Below are 23,069 nucleotides of genomic sequence, written 5' to 3' on the forward strand. Positions count from 1 at the left end.
GGCAGGAGCAGCAGGAACCCCCAGCCTGTGAAGTGACTCTAAACACAGTGGGTGTGAGGGGGGAGCTGAGTGAGCGCCATGGGGCTGGTTCTTGTTGTGTTGGGCTCAAACCGCGACGCACTCCTGAAGCTGTAGCCAGCCAGCTCCGGGTGCAGAACAGTTAATGCCATTTTCACACTCCACTGGTGAGAACTGTGCAGAAAGCAGAATCCTGTGGCTCTCCAGGAGCCCCCTGCCTGACTACAGCACTTTGAAGGAAGAGGAAGTGAGAAGCAAAACAGAGATCCCAGAGAAAAGGTCCATGACAGGTTATTTGCAGATACCTAATACTCCCATCAGAAAATCTGGTTCTCTAAGGAGATCATTGGCAAAAGCTGCCAGTGTCCTGTAAATATCTATAGATTGAAGACTCAGAAGCCTCTGAGAAGGTCACTGAACAAAGGTTTCAGCTCACTGTGTCTTCCTTTAAACAGAAAGATACTTTGTGATGCATCAAGAGAGGGTGCAATTGTGGATTGCGTTTGAATCTCCATTTCTTAATTTTTTTAAAAATAACAAAGCATTTTAGAAACCTCATTGCACTTGACCCCATTGGTTTTATATTCTCTCCTTGTCATTACATTGCTTTTCTTTCACTTAGAAATACTGTGAATACTTTTTAAAAGGCTTCATAATCATTAATCATCTATGTTAAAAGTGTCATCAGTGATGTCATGCTCTTAAGTGCATTAACAGGCTTAAGTAAGGCTAGATCAGGAATCTCTTCTACCATAAAACTCTGGTTTTGTTGCAAGGCACAAACATTGAAACATGCCTTAACAATACATATTTGCATGCACTTCAATTTTAATGTTTCCCCTAGTGAAAGGGGGAAAAGGAAAGTCTTACAGACCTCTAACACATGCTTGAAGTTAGATTTAACATGCATATATCCTTTGTAAGTAAGAGCTATTTCTAACAAGGAGTACTGCACCATAAATTTCAGTTTGAATACCCAGATGAAAGATGAATGCAAAACATTCCATTAAATTCCTAGTGATTCAGCTATAAATATTTATTTGATCCATAATGCACGCTAATGTTTTTCTAAACATTATTGATTATGCCGTGTGGCAACTGCATGCCACAGATTCTCCAGAAGTCAGTAGTATCTATTTCTTTTGATCTAGAAGTAGGCATAATGTAAACAGATTGTTTTAATTTCCATCCCAAGAACTTCTGTGCTCCTAAAAACCAAAGAATTAAGAAACCTGATCATTAATAGGAGCTCTTGAAGAGACATTGCAGAGCAATTAAAGCCAATGGGCATTTCTTGTTGCTTGAGCATTTGTGTTTTAAATAGATAAAGATCATGGACAGAATCAGTTGCAAAGGAAGCTGCCTCTCTCTTTACCCCTAAAATAACCTTTAACATTTTTGGTCACATTCATTCATGCAATTACGTGTTAGGCAACATTTTAGCACTTTCAACATCTCAAATCTCAGCTTCATCCACTGTTATAGTCAACCTGAACACAAAAAACCCAAAAATGCTAAGTATGAAAGGCTCAGAAGGAAACATTTCACTGTAGTTTCCAGTGTTTTTGAAAACCTGCATTGGTTCTACAACTTTTTCTGATTCAAGCTGTAACCATTTATTATAGCATCAAAAGCACTCCCTGACAGGACACTTTGTGAACTGGGGTATAGCTGGCTCTGATACATAGTCTACAGATACCTTTTCCATATTTTTTTAAGTTATTTGGAATGCAGATTTTTTTCATATTTTTATGAAGTGCTGCCCCTCAACAGAGAAAAAGCAAAAGTTATGTTAGCAGCACCCTTATCAATATTAGGAGAATAATAATGCCTTATCAGAAAAATAGCCTTCATTTCTTACACATTTTATTTCAACAGTCTTAGCAGGATAAACTTCTGTTTAATTAGCTTCTAGAAAACTTGCTAATTTTGCTGGAAAGCTTGATGTTAAACTACCCCACATTGGTGCTTGAGTGACAGGACTTAGATAACATGAGTGATGTAGCTCAACCAAGCAAAGCCTAATCCCCCTCACCCATTCATTGTAAAACTACCTGCCTCCAGCTCCTAAAACAGAAAAAAGATAACTGTACAAATAATAACAGCACCCAGAAAAAGGAAAATGTCCTTAAAGATTGATAAAGAAAGGAGATAACCATTGATCTTTCTTCTATATTTGTTATTATATGTTTATTAATATTCTATATATATGTATATACGTGTTATGTGTATTATATATGTAGAATGTAAGCTGATAAACAGCATCTACAGATGTTGACACATTTTTTTATATAACCTGATCAAAATTAACTCTTCAGAAGAAAATGTTTGTTTATACCATATACTGGGGAATTACATAGGTTATGGTACAAATATTAAAAGAACAAAAATGGAAATATGTATATTTTAAACTTTCACACTGTTCTTAATCTTGAATCAGTCTTGGAAGCCTTTAAAAATGGAAGAGGGTTTTATAACTGCTACAAATTATACACTCTCTCTAGAAAACATAATCTAGTAACAATAATATCTGAAATGAATTCAGACCCAAAAACCATGATTCTGCAGGAGAGCATACTTCTCATCCTACCCAGCCCTCTAATGTACTGAAAAATTACGCCAGGTAAAACAATCAAAAATACAGAAAGTTCAATTTTTACTTTAAATAAAGACTTTGAAAAAGAGAAAAGTGAAAGATTTGAGAAAGATTTTTATACACCAATTACTGCTAAGCTAAATTTCCCCTTTTGTTAAAAGGGTAGTGGTCATCTTTGCGCTTCTCAGTTCTCTTGTCTACTTGAAAGACTGGTTTACTTGACACCTACCAAGCTTTGTTCCTTCCAGTTCTTTTTGCACCAAAGTGGAATGGAAAGCCTTGACCATTTTGCTTTCATATGTTCTACACAGACTGCATTATTTTTAAGCAAAGCTGTGTGAAGTTAACATTTTCACACCTTGTGGTCACAAGACTCTTTTCCAAGACCCAAATTACAAATTGAATCAAGACCTTTACTTATTCACCTACTTTTATGACAAAACTTTCTAATGAGCATGGCATTCCACCAGAAGTGATAAAAGAAGACCTCTTTTGAACCTATTGAGACTTTCTGAAATGCAAGCAGAAATTATGATTTAGCATTACTAGCTGCACCCTGGATATGAAGAGAGGAGAGGCTGTAGTTCTGCTCTGCTAGTGAGTGTCTGCTCTTGCAATAGCAGGAGACTCGTAAGAAGCAGCAGAGTGAAGCCCTCTCAGCTACTTCTGCTTCCCAAAGATAACACTTGTACAAGTAATCACACACCCTCATTGTTCAAGAGGAGTAACTTAGGCAAATTTATCCCATACCTATGCAGCACAATAGAAAGCATCAGGTCATATTGTCCATTTTGTCTATTTGGGCAAAACAACAACGAAGCAGAAATTCATATCTTTATTTTGGAGTTTCATTGCTGCTCTATGCCATGGGATTTCAAAGCACACATATTTTGCAAACAACTGCATATGGTAAAGATACTTGTGTGAAAACTGCAGAGAAAATGCATCCATAGAAAAAAAAAAACAACTTATTTGTAGTTTCCCAAATTCTTGATGATTGGTCTGTTTCTGCAGACAGCTACAGCCCAGTCTAACATATTTGTCAAGCACTGAAATGCAAGACATGGAAAACTCAGTAGAGCAGAAGTCAAAGAAGATTAAAAAATAAAACTGACACTAAGAGCATGAGATATATATATGAGATATTCAGTACTGCAAATGAAAAGCCTCTGATCATTTTGGAGGCAATAAATAGCAGGCCAAAAATTATCTGGATTCTAACAAAGACCTGTCAGAGACCAAGTCACCTTGTAAGCCAGGTGGTTAATGGCAATTGTTTGTTACCCTATATTTAGGAGCCAGTATCTAAACTCAGCTAAAATGAGGATTTACTATGGCTGTATTTTTAGTTCTGGTGATAAAAGGAATATGTAAACAGATGGCTCCAGCATATGCACCTGATAAAACATATAAATTAAACTAAAGAGCATTTTGGTAATAAAATCATGTCATCTAACATTCTAAGGGCAAAAATCTGTGGCTTTTTAAGTGACAATACTTGTTTTTAAGGACTGCATTTTCCTAGTAAGTCTGCCTGTCAAGGAATGTTACTGTGACTTTACCCTGTTGAGAAAGGAGAAAAAATGTCAAAGGATTAATAGAATGACACATAGAGCATCACTACGTGATTCCCCACACATTCTTCAGACAAAGAGAGCTGGATATCCAACATGAAAAAAAAACACTTGCCATTCAAGAACTAAAATGCATGAAACTTATTAACTAAGTTCCTGGTTTATGAATTGGTTATGCACACAACATTTTGTCAGTGTTTTTAGAGCAACTGCCAGTTATATATATATATGTGTATATATAGATAAGATTTGGTACTGGTAAAATAGTCTTTTACATACAGTCCGAATTCATGGAGTATGAACTTCATACACTTCACAAAGTATGTCTAAAACTCAAAATATTTTGCTATAGTACATTATTTGCATATTGATAAGAAATTACTGATTTTCCTATAATTTGCAGACACCTATTACAATTGCCAAGCATGCTTATGCATTTAAGTGCAATAAACACCCATATAAACATCCTTCTATCTAGGGGGCCAAATCATCACTTTCCAATGCTTTAAGAGAAGAAAAAAAAAAAAAGAGATTACAGTTCATCAAGAAAGTTTCAGTCTCTTCATCTTCTTATGGGGCAGTTAATGATCTTTGCAAGACAAATGATGTGAAACAAGCAATTAGAAGGTGCTCTGAGGACTGCACACTGCACGCTGTCCTAGGGGATGAATGACTTTATCCAGCAACACAGACTTAGTGCTGGGGACATCCCATGAATGAACTGAAGCCTGTCTCCTTGCACCTCCCCACCCTTGAAGGAACAGAGCAATATGACTTTCCAAGTGCCCTTGTCATTGCAGTAGTTTTGCCCTCAGTCAGCTGGAGGCTCACAACCTGAAGAGCTGGGACTAGCAGGAGTCTCTCATCCCTGGAATATGGGACATAATTCACAGTATACTGACCTAATACAGAAGAGACACAGTTGGTGTCCTTGACTGTAAGCTTTCATCATCTTTGCATGATACTTCAGGAGTCCCTATCCATGAACAAGACAAACAACTTGTCAATCCATGAGCCCTGTTTCTTCTGTCTCTTACTGGTCAGTCGCAAACTTACCTTGGGGTTATTAAATCCACTATTAGCAAAGGTCTCTGAGGCCATCCTCTAAGCACTCTGGGCTCAGTCAGAGCATACAGTAGATTATCTATGAAACCACTCAGGGTTTTTTTGTATCTGTGGGTTCAAAAAATGGGAGGAACTTGATACATCCCACATCCCTACATGGTACCTGGTCAGTCAAGGCTATGACCACAAAAATCACAAGGGAGATTGTGAAGCTGGAACCTTGTGCCAGGAAAGGATGGGATCATTTACAGCTGTATAACAGCAGCTGCCCCATACTCGTATATCACTAGGGCATATGAAACCAAACTCGTACATAGAAACATGTCAGTATGAACCTCTGCTTCTGCATACATGCTTATGTTGACCTCCAAACTGTTTCTCATACTGGGAAACTCTGTCACTAAGTGAGTGAACTATGTGGGTGAGTAAGTGAATTTGCTTTGAGGATGTTTATCTGCAATTAATAATTGCAGCTTGATTCTGTAATTAGGAAGTTAATAAATAAAAGAAGATCTAAGAAATACCTATTGAATTGTCTGTTTATTACACACATTCAATGCCCAATTAGCAAAAAGCTATTCCACAAAAGAGCTGGGTGTAAAACATGTAATACTCCTCATCAGGAGTTCATAACTCCAACATTTATAGGGATATACAGCCTTCCAAAACCAAATATTGCTTGTTTTGACAGTAGGAACTCAGTGCCAAGGAAACAAAAGCCATTTTTAGTGAGAGTTAGAATCTTAACATTATACCTTGTGACTTAGTTACTTAGGAACTTTCTGATGCAGAATGACAAAGACCAAACCCATTAAGTGTGCTAGATGATGCTAGGTCTCAACTTCAGTCTGCCATAAAACACATCAATGTCTTAACACCTCACCTAATGACTGCTTTAGCACAGCTGAGAGTACACCTGCATTTTTTTTTCCTCCCTCCTCTCTTTGCCTATTTTTAAAGAAAAATAAAATAAAAATTGTAGCAGTCTCTTAAGTTCAGCCCAGAACACAGTGAAAAAGATACATATTTTAAATTTCTGAAATCTTGGGGAGGAATCCCTTCCTGTCTATGTTTCACTCCCTCAAGGATACAAAAGATGTGTTCTTAAGGCATCACAAAAGATTTCTGTTTCAGTCCCATTCCCCAAATCCTGCTCCTTTAAAAGAGGGTCCCTTTCAGATCCTGTAAAAGACCCTTTGGCTTGTACATGCAGGTGCTTTTTGATATTGCTCCAAAGTGATTTCCATAGAGTAGCTGGATGTGAGGCAAAACCTTTAGAACTAAGATTTTTGCATTATTGCTAAATAGTACTCAAGTGTTTGCTGGAAGGCAACTCATCCTGAACCAGTCTTCCCTTTCATGCCTATTGCTTGCAGTCTGTTGTTAAATCAATCTAATCCCACAGAAAACACCAGGCTAATCAAACCAAAATAGCATAGCAACATATAATAATAGAGAAACTGCAAATACTTCCAATCTGACATAGACCCTATATGAAGCATCTTCAACCTTTACACAGATTAAGGATGAACATGACCACCCAATAGCAATGGGAGAAAAAATCATACTTAGATGAGAACATGCTATAATGGTGAATCATTCCTTTGGTATAGTGAAGGGATTATTGCACTTAAAGCAGAGAACTTGATTGAATAAACCTATCTCATTGTGCTCTAATTTGTTACAAATTGATATTGTTCTGATCTTAAAGCTCAGCTGCTAAGAAGCATTTGTTATGCTTGACATTATTTTCTGGGTTTGAAACTAATTACATAAGTAAGGTAGTAATAAAAGATTCAGTGCATAGAGGGAAAATATTAATAGCAGCAGATGGATAGTGACAGTTTCCAGCAAAAAGATGATTTTACTTTTCAAGTACAGATGTCGATACATGAGGAAAAGTGGAAAAATACAGTGAAAACAGTCCTTCTGGTCTCATAGATAACTGAATTTGCTGGCAGCAGTGGCCAGATAGATGCCTAAATGGTATGAATAAGCTTGCAATAACGATTCAACCTCAGGAGGGAAAATAAACTACAACATTACAGAGATTAAAAAAATACAACCCATAAATTGTAATCAGGCAGCCTAGCTCCCTTGCCAGCATGAGGAAGAGAAAGTGCAAGTGCTCCAAGCCCCCTACCATTGTAGCTGTGAAGGGGATGTTGTCAATCACAGAGGAGGCCAAAGCAGACACCCAGAGCACCAAAATGATGGCCACCGCCAAGCGCTGCTCCTCAGGAACCACCTGGAATCAAGAGAGATCAAATTATAACTTTGATGAGATCACTGTTGCTCTGGCCCCTTGATGGCATAACTACGTGTTCTTCCCAGTTTTAATTTATCAACATTTATTACTCCTTCAGGCTCCGAGATAGGAAAAGCATCTTAAAGAAAACAGTCCGATATTTAATAACACAGTTCTTGTTCTTTTCCCAAGAAAATTCTAACAAATAGAAATATGAAGACTGATACTTAAAATAATCATACTTACATTTCACACAAGAAATAAACTGTGCAACTCTAAATTTTCACCTTTTACTCTTTATTTTTTATTTTTCTTTTTTAAGACTACAGAAAAGACTTCCCTTTTGCATTCATTGCTATGTTTATTCAGCTGTGGACAGATACATACATGCTAGGGCCACAAAAATCAGAGGGCTGGAGCACCTCTCCTATGAAGATGGGCTGAGAGATCTGAGATTGTTCAGCCTGGAGAGGAGAAGGCTCCAGGGAGACCTTACAGCAGCCTTCCAGTGCCTGAAGGGGAAAGCTGGGGAGGGACTGTCTACACGGGCATGTAGCAATAGGATGAGGGCAAATGGTCTTAAACTAGAGCAAGGTAGATTTAGGCTGGACATTAGGAAGTTATTTACAACGAGGGTGGTTAAGCACTGGAACAAGTTGCTCAGAGAGTTGGTGGAGGCTCCATCCCTGGCAACATTCAAGACAAGGCTCTGAGCAACGTGATCTAGTTAAAAAGATCCCTGTGCACTTCAGGGGAGGCTGAACTAGTTGACCTTTAAAGGTCCCTTCCAACCCCATATATTCTTTGATTCTATGATACTAATATCACCCACACCAAGGTACAACAAGTTTTCTTGATGTTGTTGATGCAGGTATGCAACCATTGATATTAAATTAAACCTTAAAATATTACTCATTATTCTGTTGGAGTAGAACTGTTTTCCTTACCTGTTAAAAATTTTTAAACATACCTTTATTAACAAAGCTGTCTGCTCTCCTATGTAATCTATTAAGTGCAGATGAGCCAAAGCCTTAAAAGAAAAAAGACATTGACTAGTGAAATACCTGATGCAGTTACATTTCTTTCAGTGGATGTAAAAAAATATAACACATATAACACCCATTTACAAGGTATTCATACTAATATCAATAAATTATGGGTATTTATCTCATGTAGCTTCCACAGCAATAGTGCAATGGGTATAAAGAAAAGAGATGTCAGGAATTGGTAGCTGTATCTGCAGAAGGGGGTTGGTTGTGCTGAAATGGCTGGTGGAATTCCTTAAGAGTGTGGGGCATGGGAATCAGGCTGAAATTTAAATATGATGTTCTTCAGTGGATACATGGTTTCCTGAATACCTGAATACAACTGATTTTAAACAAACCGCCAAAATCACAATATAGATCAAAGCGTATAATGTGTTTAGAAGGCCAGATGAAATCAGGCATCTTGTGCTCAGTCTCAGATGAAGCAAAGAGAAAGCAAAATATATTTTTCTGTTAAAGATCTTCCTCAGACCCATAAAAAAACCACCACTACTACCCATCTGCTAAATCAGGCCAGAATTTTTGTGTGAATGGAAATTGGTGCAGAGGCAGCAGCACCTAAAAGGCAGGAAAACCAGGTCTCTGATGCCCAAGTCAAGCACATAAACCAAAGGGAGGAGCCCTGTAAGCACTGGATCTGGGAACAGCATGGTCCAGGGTACTCTGACCTCCCATTCCCATTTGTACAGAACACCTAGACAACATCCCAGGCAAACATGGTTACTACTATAATGGTTGGACTTGGTGATCTCAGAGGTCCTTTCCAACTCTGACTACTCTGTGATTCTGTGAGAATGAAAAGACATAGCAAGATTCCAGCCAAGTGGTGATAGCTCTGATCTCTCCTTGGGCAGACAGAGATAGGAAAAGCATCTTAAAGAAAACAGTCCGATATTTAATAACACAGTTCTTGTTCTTTTCCCAAGAAAATTCTAACAAATAGAAATATGAAGACTGATACTTAAAATAATCATACTTATATTTCACACAAGAAATAAACTGTGCAACTCTAAATTTTCACCTTTTACTCTTTATTTTTTATTTTTCTTTTTTAAGACTACAGAAAAGACTTCCCTTTTGCATTCATTGCTATGTTTATTCAGCTGTGGACAGATACATACATGCTAGGGCCACAAAAATCAGAGGGCTGGAGCACCTCTCCTATGAAGATGGGCTGAGAGATCTGAGATTGTTCAGCCTGGAGAGGAGAAGGCTCCAGGGAGACCTTACAGCAGCCTTCCAGTGCCTGAAGGGGAAAGCTGGGGAGGGACTGTCTACACGGGCATGTAGCAATAGGATGAGGGCAAATGGTCTTAAACTAGAGCAAGGTAGATTTAGGCTGGACATTAGGAAGTTATTTACAACGAGGGTGGTTAAGCACTGGAACAAGTTGCTCAGAGAGTTGGTGGAGGCTCCATCCCTGGCAACATTCAAGACAAGGCTCTGAGCAACGTGATCTAGTTAAAAAGATCCCTGTGCACTTCAGGGGAGGCTGAACTAGTTGACCTTTAAAGGTCCCTTCCAACCCCATATATTCTTTGATTCTATGATACTAATATCACCCACACCAAGGTACAACAAGTTTTCTTGATGTTGTTGATGCAGGTATGCAACCATTGATATTAAATTAAACCTTAAAATATTACTCATTATTCTGTTGGAGTAGAACTGTTTTCCTTACCTGTTAAAAATTTTTAAACATACCTTTATTAACAAAGCTGTCTGCTCTCCTATGTAATCTATTAAGTGCAGATGAGCCAAAGCCTTAAAAGAAAAAAGACATTGACTAGTGAAATACCTGATGCAGTTACATTTCTTTCAGTGGATGTAAAAAAATATAACACATATAACACCCATTCACAAGGTATTCATACTAATATCAATAAATTATTGGTATTTATCTCATGTAGCTTCCACAGCAATAGTGCAATGGGTATAAAGAAAAGAGATGTCAGGAATTGGTAGCTGTATCTGCAGAAGGGGGTTGGTTGTGCTGAAATGGCTGGTGGAATTGCTTAAGAGTGTGGGGCATGGGAATCAGGCTGAAATTTAAATATGATGTTCTTCAGTGGATACATGGTTTCCTGAATACCTGAATACAACTGATTTTAAACAAACCGCCAAAATCACAATATAGATCAAAGCGTATAATGTGTTTAGAAGGCCAGATGAAATCAGGCATCTTGTGCTCAGTCTCAGATGAAGCAAAGAGAAAGCAAAATATATTTTTCTGTTAAAGATCTTCCTCAGACCCATAAAAAAACCACCACTACCACCCATCTGCTAAATCAGGCCAGAATTTTTGTGTGAATGGAAATTGGTGCAGAGGCAGCAGCACCTAAAAGGCAGGAAAACCAGGTCTCTGATGCCCAAGTCAAGCACATAAACCAAAGGGAGGAGCCCTGTAAGCACTGGATCTGGGAACAGCATGGTCCAGGGTACTCTGACCTCCCATTCCCATTTGTACAGAACACCTAGACAACATCCCAGGCAAACATGGTTACTACTATAATGGTTGGACTTGGTGATCTCAGAGGTCCTTTCCAACTCTGACTACTCTGTGATTCTGTGAGAATGAAAAGACATAGCAAGATTCCAGCCAAGTGGTGATAGCTCTGATCTCTCCTTGGGCAGACAGGAGAATGCACACAGACTCTTCACACCCCAGGAGAAGGGTCTATTGCCTCAAACCAGGAGGTAAAAGGTGGTTTTAACTCACGAGAGCTAGCCTTTAACTCACTTTGTGTTTTCTTTTCTTACAGGTGTCCAAAATGAACTAGAATTTTCAGGTTAAATGGGATATATCTTTAGAGACAGTGGTGGAAAAAAAAATCAACTTGCATGCTGTCAAATTCTATGACAGAGATGAACAAAAATGCTAATAGGCACTGAGTGGTGTGGGGTAAGACACAGCAATGTCAGAGTGACAAAGGGGCTGTGATTCAGACTGGCATTCCTATAACTGCAGCTTGCTAGGTGGTAGCTGAACACTAATGGTTTGGAAATCACCACATATTTAATTTGGCCCAAAAACTGTATTTCTGTTCAATAATGCACTGCACAAGAGAAGGCATATCTACATTTAAAGACTCAGCACTCATTAAGACTTTAAAATACATACACAACGCCCTTACATTTTTTAAAAATGGACATTTTTCATTACTTTAACTTCCCAGGAGAAAGTTTCCCAATAAATTAATTGTTGTTGGTAATTTTAAGTTACCATTTTCATTCTAAGCTACCTGTGTTGTTTTAAGAACTCAAAGGTGATGAAAGTGACTTTTAAAATGTATGTCAAAGCAACATTTTTAATGAACTGCAATGGTTTTTTCTGCAATTGCTTTGCATTCACACTTTGAAATAAACATTTGAACACACCTGTCAGCAGCCAGAGCTCAGTTACATTCAGTTAACATTGCTACCTTATTACTTCATTATCTATTAACACAATGTATTAGTTTCCAGTAACACTTCCATTATTTTTTTTTTCTGGAATCCAGACATGATACTACAAAAGAGATCTTTGGAAATGAGGGAAGAAGAGAGTGAAGGACATGCACACCACTCCTGCAATAGCCAACTTCAGGATGTCTCTACAATATCTAGAACAATTGTCTGCAAGCACCTAAGTGGAAGTCAGCAATTGGTAGCCCACAACTGCCCTTCCCTGGCTGCAAACCACAGAGAGTCTCCTGGATATTCCTGTCTTCTCAGAGGAATAAGCATTACTGCACTAATTGGTACCTTCAAGCATCCTAGCTCCTGTCTGACTGCTCAAAATTGAGTTTTAGATCAAAGTCTAATTTATGCTCAAAAATTTGCATGTAACTTTTATGGACAGCATGTCACAATGACTGTTGTAAATAAACTCTGCCTGAAAGGATTAAGGTAAAATGTCGATTTTGGCTATGAAATTGAACAAAATACTGTATTCCTGAGAGGGATAAGTACTTATGTCACAAAGAGACAGAAGAAGCAGAACGATTTTATAGCCTGTAACAGCCAGCTGTGAAAATGGACTAAAAAAACAGTTGTAAAGATGAATTACACAAAGGACACAATAGAAAACCAGAGTTTCAAAGGATTTCCAGTCTATTTTCACTGCAAAAGATCTACCAGACTGGACCAATGAGCACCCAAAGGCAGAACCTCCAAGAGTGCCCCCATGGCTCTGGAACTTAATTCAAATTTTCCAAAACGAGTTGCAGTCAAAGTCTCACACAGGTTTTCAGATGTGCCTTGCAATAGGAAAGGGAACATTAACAACAGTAGGAAATAGCTTCAGACTAGGAGCCATCCGAGATGAAGGATCCCCAGGGGTGAAGAATATGAGCTGACAACACTGAGTGCTTAGCTCAGATTTCTTACACTTCAGTGTGTAGCTTTTGTTTTGACATTTTTCTTCTTGACATTGTTAACCTAAGGGGAAGAAAAAGGCCTTGGCAAGGACTGGAAACTCATGCTAATCCAAAGGGTAATAGATTCAGATCAAAATTAGCAGTGATGATACGTGGAAAATTTTTCTCATTCATTTATGGGGAAAAATTTACTGTCTCACTTTTTTTTCTTGATTATGTGTTAAAGTTTCTTTCCTGACCTTAAACGGCTGTTCTACAGAGCCAGGAAAAATATCCTTTCATTAGCAAACTATGCACTGGTGACCTGAGAAACCATAAAAACAAAGTTCAGTGAATTACAACAGTTGTATCTGAAGTCTGGCAGTAAATGGCAAATAACTTCCTCTGTGTTTTACTATGTTATTCTGCAGTCACAGCACTCAAATCAAAACTGTTCAAGCCAAGCTAAAACAATAATTACATCAGGGAATGCAACTAATAAACTGTTACAGCAGCAGCAGACAAAATAAACATGGCTTCAATATGGATTCCCTATAAGAGCCAAAAAATGCAAAAACACAGAACCTGATAACATAGGGAACTAAAAATTGCCTGCACTGAGGGATGTACAATAAATTGACATTTCCCAATGAATGCTAGACCTACTAGCTCTCAAACAAGCTTCCTAATGATAATCAGTTTCCATTCATCTTCTCAGAGCTTACCTGATTTGAACTTCCAGATCGGCATTAATCAGAGTTAGTTGAATTACTCACAGTTTCTATTTGCTTCAAATTTTGTCCCTTTTACTGTTGGTGATTTTTATTTTTTTTTAATAGAACCCAATGTACAAATTCTTGGATTCTTTGCAATTACCAGGGTATGAGAGGAGGGTGAAGAAGGGAGGCAGTGGAAACAAATTTGTTGTTAGAGGCTTTTCCCAGGCTGCTCACTCAGACAATTTCCTAGCCACAGCAGTGTCAGTGGTCACTCGGGTTTTATCAGTCATGCTTCTACAACCTAACTACATCATTTAAACCCAACAAATAACAAGTGAAAAATATGAAGCATTCTAGGGAATGCACAGAAGCCCAACTGACAAGTAAATGTGGATAATCATACAAAGAATTATCCAAACACTTGGGGTAAAAAGAAATCCTCTTGGACTACACAAAAGCACCAAACAGTAAATAAAATGGCATAGAAACGTGGCTAGACTGTTTCTTTTCCTCAAGCAGACAAATACAAGGAAACTATACAACAACAAGGCATTTCAAGTACTGAATATCTTTTTAAATTACAATTGCAAACTGAAATTCAGTGGTATTATCCATTCAAACCATTCAACTCTGGTTTATTCTCGTTCTTTTATTTTTCCTCTCATTTGCTTAAGTAAATATAGACATATAGACCAGCAACAAGTTTGGAAACTAAAATTCCACTTACAGACAATTATTATATGCAGCAAATGCAGCAGAACAAGAGAAGTGAGACCAAGCCTACAGTGAAAAATAGAATCTCAAAGATTTCCAAAAAACTTCCACCACTCCACCATTACTTTTTGTACTACTCTGACTACATTTGATCATCAAGATTCCAGCAGGATTGAATCTGCAGGAGGTCACTGCCCAGGAATGTAATTCAGATTTTAAGTCAGTTGTAATTATTCAGGCTTTAGAAGTCATAGAAACTTACCTCCATGAGAACAAACAATGCTGCAAAGAAAAGGAGTGTTGCCCACTCAACTCTGTTCAGTATCATCTCAAAATCATGGATGTCTGCAAGCACAAGCAGCCAAATGGCTCCAAATATGGCAATCCAGCCTGTAAGAGAGATAGAGAGAACAACACTTTACACTTCATAGACTGGTGATGTGCCACCAACAGAGAAGCCACAGTATTGCCTTTTTCAGGCCCTTCAAGGCTCACTGGTTATGCGCTCTAGAAAATAAACAGCGGCAGGGATAACTCTTTAAAACAGAAGGATTGACTTTAAACAGTGAAACAGGCTTTCCAGACAGGATCCCTCTGTCCATCCTGGGCTGTTTAAAGACACATATTTTGTTAATGGACTGAGAGAAAATGCAGATCAAACACCCAGTCAGCCAGATAACACCATCAGTGAATCTGTCCAAGCAAGGCTCACTTTCTCTCTGCACGATTAAAAACCTTTCTGAAGGTGTTTGATTCCTCTGGCATATATATATCTTAAACAATATAATGGGATTTCAGACATGAAACAAAAGGTCTTTGAGTGGTTTTTTTCCTCAGAATGATGCTTCCCTTTCTGTCTTCTCTATTTTTTTTCCTAAGTAGGGATGATTCTTTTTCTTTTAATACATAAAACTATCATATTTAACTTAAATTGTGGAAATAAAGCTTCCCAGCTATTCAAGTTATTTCTCTTTTTGTTGTGACTATTTCATACAACTAATGTTATTTCATATATTCACAGTCAGAAAGTGATGGATTCAGAAAATTTCAGAAGCAGCAAGAAAAGGAGGAAAGAACAAGCATCTTTGCTGGCAAACAAGTTTAATCATAAACATATAATCAAATACCAAATGTAATTTAAGGAGAATAGGCCTCTGTTACAAAGCAGATAGATAAATAAAGTGAAGCCTCTCCAAAAGCCTTCAAGAATCACAGTTGTAAGAAAATTCATAAAAGTTTAGGCCATTGAATTTACAGCCTGTGTGCAAGTGTTTTTCTGTTAGGTCAAAAGAAGAGATTAAAAAACATCCAACAGTGTAAAATGAAGCTATATTCCATCCTGTTCAAATATAAAAGAAATAAAAATGTTGAAGGTTCTCCCTTTTCATGAAGCTAGGAACACCATTAACTATTTTCTCTGAAAAAACCCCTATACAGTGTCACATAAGTATTCCCTAGTCTAAGAGTTCATTGTAGTCTGTCAGATACATTTTAGGAGCTTTCAGTGACATACGCACCCTTCAAATGAGAGCTACAGGCTAACTGTGATCAGTAGGGAACATCTACTGAGCTGCAGCATATTTCAGTATAACTGCCAGAAAGCCAAAACCAGCAGCTCAGGAGTTACAGGGCAATGAACCTGGTGATGGGTCTAGAGCAGCTGCCCTTCTCTATTTCCAGCCACATCCCTCAGCAAGCAGTTAGGTACAAGACTGACTTTTGTAGCTTCAAATATACACAACCTTGCTTCTCTCCAAACAGCTGACACATTTTCTTGTGAAGAAGGATGACATTTTTACCACCCTTTGGTAAGAGACTCCAAAACTGATCAAACAGTGGTTAATACTCTGTACTGCTCAGGATAAATGCTGGGTTCTGGCACAAGCTGAAAACATGTGCAGGGATTTTGTGCAGCAGACTCTGGGTATGAGTGTAGATTGAATGGTGAAATGGCATATGTCATATAGAGGATCTTCCAGGAAAATGTTCTCAAAATCCTTGATAATCTCATTTACACCAAAGGTAAATGAGACTTTGCATAAACAGGTACAAACCACAGGGACAGGAGTGCTCCAGGAGTTGCCAAAGTAGCAAGTGAAAGGGAGAACTCTCAAGCTCCTGTCCTCTACTGGGGTGTGCACTGCCTAATTTTCTTCTAACTTCCAAGTTTTGGCTGTTTTCTGAATTCTGTTAAATAACAGTGGGCTCAGCTCTTCCTTAAAAACATGCTGATGGCACTTCTGCAGGAATACTGCAAAGGGTAGATGTAGCAGCTCAGGAGCTTAGTAGCAGAATTTCACTGCTATTGTGCACAAACATGACAACATTACCTCTTGTATGCAAGTAAAACCGAGCAAAGAATTAAAGAACAGCAAATTCTCAATCATTCTGGAACAATCTATGATAAGATCTTGGCAACCTTCCTGCATGCAACAAAAACAAATCAACTTGAATATGCTATACAGAGATACCAATCATTTGCTAAAGCTAATGAAATATAACTGAATGGTTCAAAAGGTGGACAGAGCCAGGTGTTTCCAAGCACCACGAGTATTACCAGCATGTATCAGCTCCAAGCACATGGCTTTGCATCAGAGAACAGGGAGAATATGGGCAGTCAATGGACATGACCTCCTGCAGTGCTCTAGCAAGTACAGCTCAAACCCATCACCTGCCAGCTCTGGCTGCACAGTGCTTATTTCAGTCTCCACACACAGTCTGTTCAGAGTGTATTTCCTCATGTCTGAGGGGGAGCAGAGAGAAGGGAAGAGAAAGGAGAAGGTGTCTCAAGAAATGTGGGTGATTTTATGCAAGATTTCTGTTTATGATGCCTTTTAGTACAACGGTTTGGCTTCAAGCACCCCATAGTTGGATGAGAGTAAAATCTTCTTTTGAAGCCTGAGGCCACAGTAGTTGGTGAATGCCCATAACTGCTTGACTGACTGACTGGCTGCTGGACTGCTTGTCAAACTCCAATGAAAAACAAACGTGGCAGCCTGCCTTTCTAAGTGGGCAGGACTTCTAAGGCTTTTCCAAGGCCTTTCTAAGTGCATCCATGACAGTGAACATGCTATAGCAGTGTTTTATATATTTGGGTAGCTTTGCATCTGCCCTGGATTCAATTTGAAGCTATACTTTCCTTTTTGAAGAATTGAAAGTGCTAAGATGCATTAAAGAATGGCTTCTCTGTTCATTTCTTTTCTTGCTTACTGGGCCTCAAAAGATAGCCAGGAGGAAGAGAAATAGAAACAATTTTAAAAAATAACTTCTCATTACTACAGTGAAAGCAAAGCCCATTTACAGTTCCACAGATCACTTCCTTTACTGCCTTTCAGTGACTCTGTTTCACAACAACTGATGTTCTGAAAAAGTAACATTAAGAGAAACTGAATCTAAACTCCATTTCTGCACTGTTATGGTGCCTGTTGAAGACAGTGACAGTTTCTATTTATTTTAGGAAAAAAAAGAAAATGAAATTTTATTACAAAATCCACCTTGCAAATGTATAATGCATTCTTCACAGAAAAAAAATGCCCATGTCTTCTGCCTGTGACCAAGAAAAAAAAAAAGGTACACTAGAAATAGCTTGAGTGCTTTGCTTTTCTCATACACTTTACCCAGCAGGGAAAACCACCTTTGGAACAATAAACATCTCATGATGAGAAACACAATTGAAATCCTACTCAAAAAAACCCCCAAGAAAACAAACCACCAACAACCTTATTTTGAAATAATCAAGCATAAGAACTTGAAAATAGAAAACAATCTAATAGAATCAAATTGAAGTCTAGAATATGTGGGAGGAAGGTAGGTGAAAAAGAAAGAAATGGAAGAAAAAAATTACTGAGTAATCTGTAGGTCTTTCAAATGCTCATTAAGAATTTCTATCCCTTAGTAACAGTAATTTTGTCTAACCTACTACCAGCTCAAAAGCATAATAAGCTTCCTTCTAACAATGTGAACATGCAGACACTGTATGTTCACTGTATGTGCATGGAATCTGAAATCATACCTTTATGAATACTGAGAACACTTACAATTCATTTTTGTGAAAAATGAAATGGCACTTGAGACATTTGTACTGACAAACAAAGCCAGGGTAGCATTGCATGATCTCAATGCTGGCTCAGGCAAAACAGTGTGCTAATCAAGAAATACAGGCACATGGGACTAAATTTAGGTAGAAAGAGGTAAATGTGCACAAATGCAAGGTGAGAAGCAACTGTATGCTCAACAGTCCTGCAGAAAAGACTCAAGAAATACAGTGGATCATAACTGAACCTAATGGCCCACTGGAATACAGAACAAGGATGGTAAATGGTAAATTCTGTGAAGCAACATCTGCTCTCTTCACCCCTGGCAAACCATGAGAAGACATACTTCAAGAAAGTTGGGTAACAAGGCAGAGAAGTTAAGTACAATCAACAATCTGAAAGGCTGACTTTAGAGGAAAAAATAAATCAATCCAGGATATTAAACTCAAATATAAGCTGATTAAATGGGTAGTCTCAGGTCTTCAGGTTTGTACCAGGCTGCTCCGGAGGGCAGAGAGAAACTTTTTGATGGTAGCAGTAGTGGGTAGGACAAGAGGCAGTGAAGAGGAGGTGTAACAGCAGAGAGGAAGATTCAGACTACACAGTATTCAGGGTCACATATTTTCAGCAGCTGAGAATAAGTAGAGTTTTCTAAAAATAAGCTGGACCAGCATCTGCCTTATGAAAATATGGTACTATTTGCAAACAATGTGATGGAGACACTTGGGGCTTTTTGACATTTTTCACTGAACAAAGTAGGATATTATTCTTCTGTGATCTTAACAATTCTCTGTATGTAAAAATGGCCTCAGAAATTTCTTGTGAATTGTATAAATCCTTTTAGCTCACACTGTCCATAACAGTCTTACCAGCCAGAACATATATATTAGTGATTTTTTTACACAGCATGTTATTGAATACATGACATAGTAAAGTACATCATGGTGTTCCAACAGCTTAGTCAGAAGTCTGATTAACTCCACAAACCCTCAAAATTTAGCTTAACGATATATGCCAGCCCTTCATACACTATCGTGTAGTTGTAATGTTATGTAAAGCAAAGCATACACGCAACTATATTTTTATATATGCACATAGAAGTACTTGAGTGAAAAGGTTAAATCACAGATGTATTTCCAGTAGTCCTTGCTCTACTTATGTAATACGTTTCACCAGTAGTTCTGAAGGTGAATTACAATGTCCCGTGTTTAAGTTTCTGTAAATTTTTGTTCGATTTTATCAGGTATCCCTGAAAATACACATTCTGAAATCATGCTGAATACTTATAAGTAATACTTTATTTCAACTCATAAACACTGGTTTATGTTTAATATTGTTTTTTTTATATAAAATTGCCATCTTGCTGGTCTTTCTGAGTGGTCTCTTTTCATAGACTTAACTTCATGGAAATAATTTTCAGTTGTTCTGTTCTATTTTTAGTACCACAGTGTAAGGCTACTCCGTGGGGACAGTCCAGGACAGTTTGCACCACAAGAGGATTGCAAGAACATTTAAAAAGCTGGTGGAAACTATAACTCCATGCAAGGCAAAATAAACATCTATCTATGCTGATAGAAGGTAATGCCAAAGTTAAAAACCAGAAGCATAGCATAAAACAGGAGTAGCTGCCCTGTAATCACACATCAGCAGATGTGCATTGGGAAAGGATGGGCTGGACTTCTTTGCATAGCTGTAATAACATGAGGTCAGAATGCAGAAATCACTTTCACCATTGTATTGTCATGTTAGCACCTAACTTTGTCTAGTCCTCCGCACACAATTTTGTAGATGAGATAGGATGGCATCCAAGATAGAACACTGAAAGAAAGAAAATCTACTTGGAGATTGCTGTGTCTAGGCACTGTATCTAGAGGTAAGGTATGTTGACAGGTGTATAGCTGAGTATGTTGCACCCATCTGTAATTCTAAACAATTTACAGTTATCTCAGTGAAGGTCACTGCAAACAAACACACTCTATTGCCATAGCCTTATTAACTCTCATGAACCAAAAATAATTGAGAAGATGCAAATACCAAGATAGAGGAAAGGTCAGCTTTTCAAGAAGTAAGCAGCAAAATGCAAAAGCTGCACTAGCAGATACAACTGTTACTGGTTCTTGGTTTTTTTGTTGTTGTTGTCAAGTATATGGGCAGCTGCAAGGACAGAGGATATTTGCCATGCTTAATTACAGGCTTGTAAAGATGACTGTGCAGTTTCAAGGGCAGAATTCTTTTCAATACTATCCTAAAATAAATAAAGACTGCAAGAATCATGGAAATCAGATCTCTCTTATTTTCAGAACACAATATTATGCTGCAAAGGAGAAATACCCAAGAACAGGGCCAGACTTTCTGAGTCTGAGACAATGCTAACTGCACCAATTTGGCTCCATTCCAACATTCTCATTATTACAAAATAATTGTCCAGTTTATTTTTTACCTCATATTCATCTACACTGCACCAGGAATTTTTTCAACATCACTATGAATCAAAGATGTATTAAGTCTCTTAAATACAGTGACAGCCATTCCCATTTTAAAACAATTCGTATCTTCATGGTGTGATCACATCTCCATGCTACATAGTTAAGAGACCAAAAAGCTCAGTCACACAGGCTGCTCTTCTTGACCTCTATGTGAAAGTACTAGACATCTTAAACCAAGAGCATTGCATGCCAGAACAGACAAAATAGTAGACAAATTAAGAAACAGCAGGTTGTAGCTGATACCACCTGAGGAAAAGGGCTGCAGATCAGTCCCTGCAAACACAACTACAAGGTCCTGGAAGGGCTGAGAACCTTCAAAAAGGAATGCCTAAAAACTCTTGTCAGATGCTACAAGTTGTTGCCCTGCTTACCATACAAGGTCAGGAACTAAAGAAATTACTTTAAATCATGGAAAGTTGTGTCAGCTTCACGTAGGTGGAGCATTAATGGAAAACTGTAAAACAAAGAAGTTGCCACAGATGAGAATGCACTGGCTGAGTAACTGCAGGTAAAAAGGGATACATAGTGATACCAAAAGCCCCAGGATTAGCAGCAACTCAAGAGTGGCTAGTTATAGATGACAGAGCAACCTTTGGAGATGGTAAAAACCCATTTTGGGGGTCACAAAAAGATAAGAAACAAGTATCTAACACACATACAATATACCACATAGGATAGAACTGGGCATAATGCAGAGCTGAATGCTAAATTTGAAAAAGCTTTAGAAAATATATAAAAATGAGCTTAACTAGACCCAAGAACAGGGAGGAAGAAACCATCAACATCAATACTATTCACCTCCTGGTAAAGAGGAGAGCACACCTACCATGCTCATCCCACCAATGACCTGAAGATAGCAATATTTATTGTGACTTCTCCCAATCTAAACCTGTGAATCCTAGCACCCTGCTGAGCATGAAAGGGTGACCCTAATAGTAGAATATAAGCAGTAGATACCAGGAGTATTTTGGGATTTTGAGGTTTTGGTTGCTTGCTGTTTTGGTTTTTTTCCCCAAGAGTTTTAACTGTGTATCATTGAGTTTTGCTTTGTATTAATTAGATCATTTGGACTGTCTTAGTATTATAAGAGGACTACAAATAACCAGGTTTTGTGTTTTGCTTACACTGATACAACTTTTAATTAGACTAACAATAAACTCTTAGCTTCAGGTATAAGGAATGTTCCCCTTTTTGCCCACAAGATCACATTACCAGGTTAATGGTTGGACTTACTTTCCAAAGAAAAAAATCTGATTATTCTATGTTTCTATAAGGTTAACATCACCCCTGATACTTTAAAAATGGGAGCCTACTGGCAGAAGAGAAGGCACACCTAACCAAATGTTTGGGGGGACTAAAACAATCTACTCTGCTGAAATGAGTGAAGGACTTTCCAGACAACCACAATTTATTCTAGCTGATCTTTTTAGCTGTATAGAAAAAGTCCAAAGTGCTGCTTCTCAGCATTTTTCTCAGTGGTTACAGCACTGCTAACTCACACAAGCCATTACACATAGTGGCCCTGCTGATCTGTCTCAAAGTTGTTAGGGAAGAACCATCACTGCAGAGAACTCCTTGTTTAAACCATTGCAAAAAATAAAATGGGTAAAGTTAATTGTTAATATCTTAGTAGGCTGCAGGAATGGAGAACTAGCTTCAATGCTTCTAAGCCAAATACATGTCAACAGAGAACATGTGACATTGTCATTCAATAGCAAATTTAGGTAATTTATTAGAATTATTGGTTCACTCAGGTAAATTACAGTGTAACCTGAAAATGATACATGCCCACTTCAGCAAAAGCAGGATGAGAACCAAGAGTACTTACCTGGGAGAAACTTAAGACCCAGACTTCCCTCCTAAATGTGAGCTGATAGTCTCCTCTGCAAGTCAAGACAAAATTTTTGCTACAACTTGCTTAACCTTTCTCTGTAGATACAATTTTGGTATCTTGCTCTGCTGAAGCCCTTTCCAATTAACGTATTTAATTTCTCCTGTGAATTCCCACAAATTTTCAGTAAATGATGGAAATTTTTCAGAAAATATGACAGCTGGTATCAAAAGGAGTGACAATACAAGAGATGCCTTTTGTATCTACAGCATTTGAACACATTTCTCCCTTAATGCACTAGCAATAAAATAAAAAGTGTTTCTGCACAACATGGCCTACCAAGCAAAGATAAGTCAGTTTAAATTAAGTGAAAACTATTTCCCTATTTTTTCCACTATTTC

The 23,069-nt window shown here is 38.0% G+C and overlaps 1 protein-coding gene across 1 annotated transcript in view; it reads right to left on the minus strand.

The window, feature by feature from the left end:
• Positions 1-23,069, minus strand: part of OCA2 (oculocutaneous albinism II) — a 171,786-nt gene that overhangs the window by 55,104 nt on the left and 93,613 nt on the right. Inside the window, exons 18-20 of the mRNA XM_009994824.1 lie at positions 14,580-14,707; positions 10,252-10,311; positions 7,397-7,501 (exon numbers count right to left, since the gene is read on the minus strand). Of these exons, the coding sequence (XP_009993126.1) occupies positions 7,397-7,501; positions 10,252-10,311; positions 14,580-14,707 (293 nt within the window). The remainder of the gene's footprint in view (positions 1-7,396; positions 7,502-10,251; positions 10,312-14,579; positions 14,708-23,069) is intronic.

The sequence above is a fragment of the Chaetura pelagica genome, unplaced genomic scaffold (genome assembly GCF_000747805.2).
Source record: "Chaetura pelagica isolate M959 unplaced genomic scaffold, ChaPel_1.0 scaffold263, whole genome shotgun sequence".
Taxonomy (NCBI): domain Eukaryota; kingdom Metazoa; phylum Chordata; class Aves; order Apodiformes; family Apodidae; genus Chaetura; species Chaetura pelagica.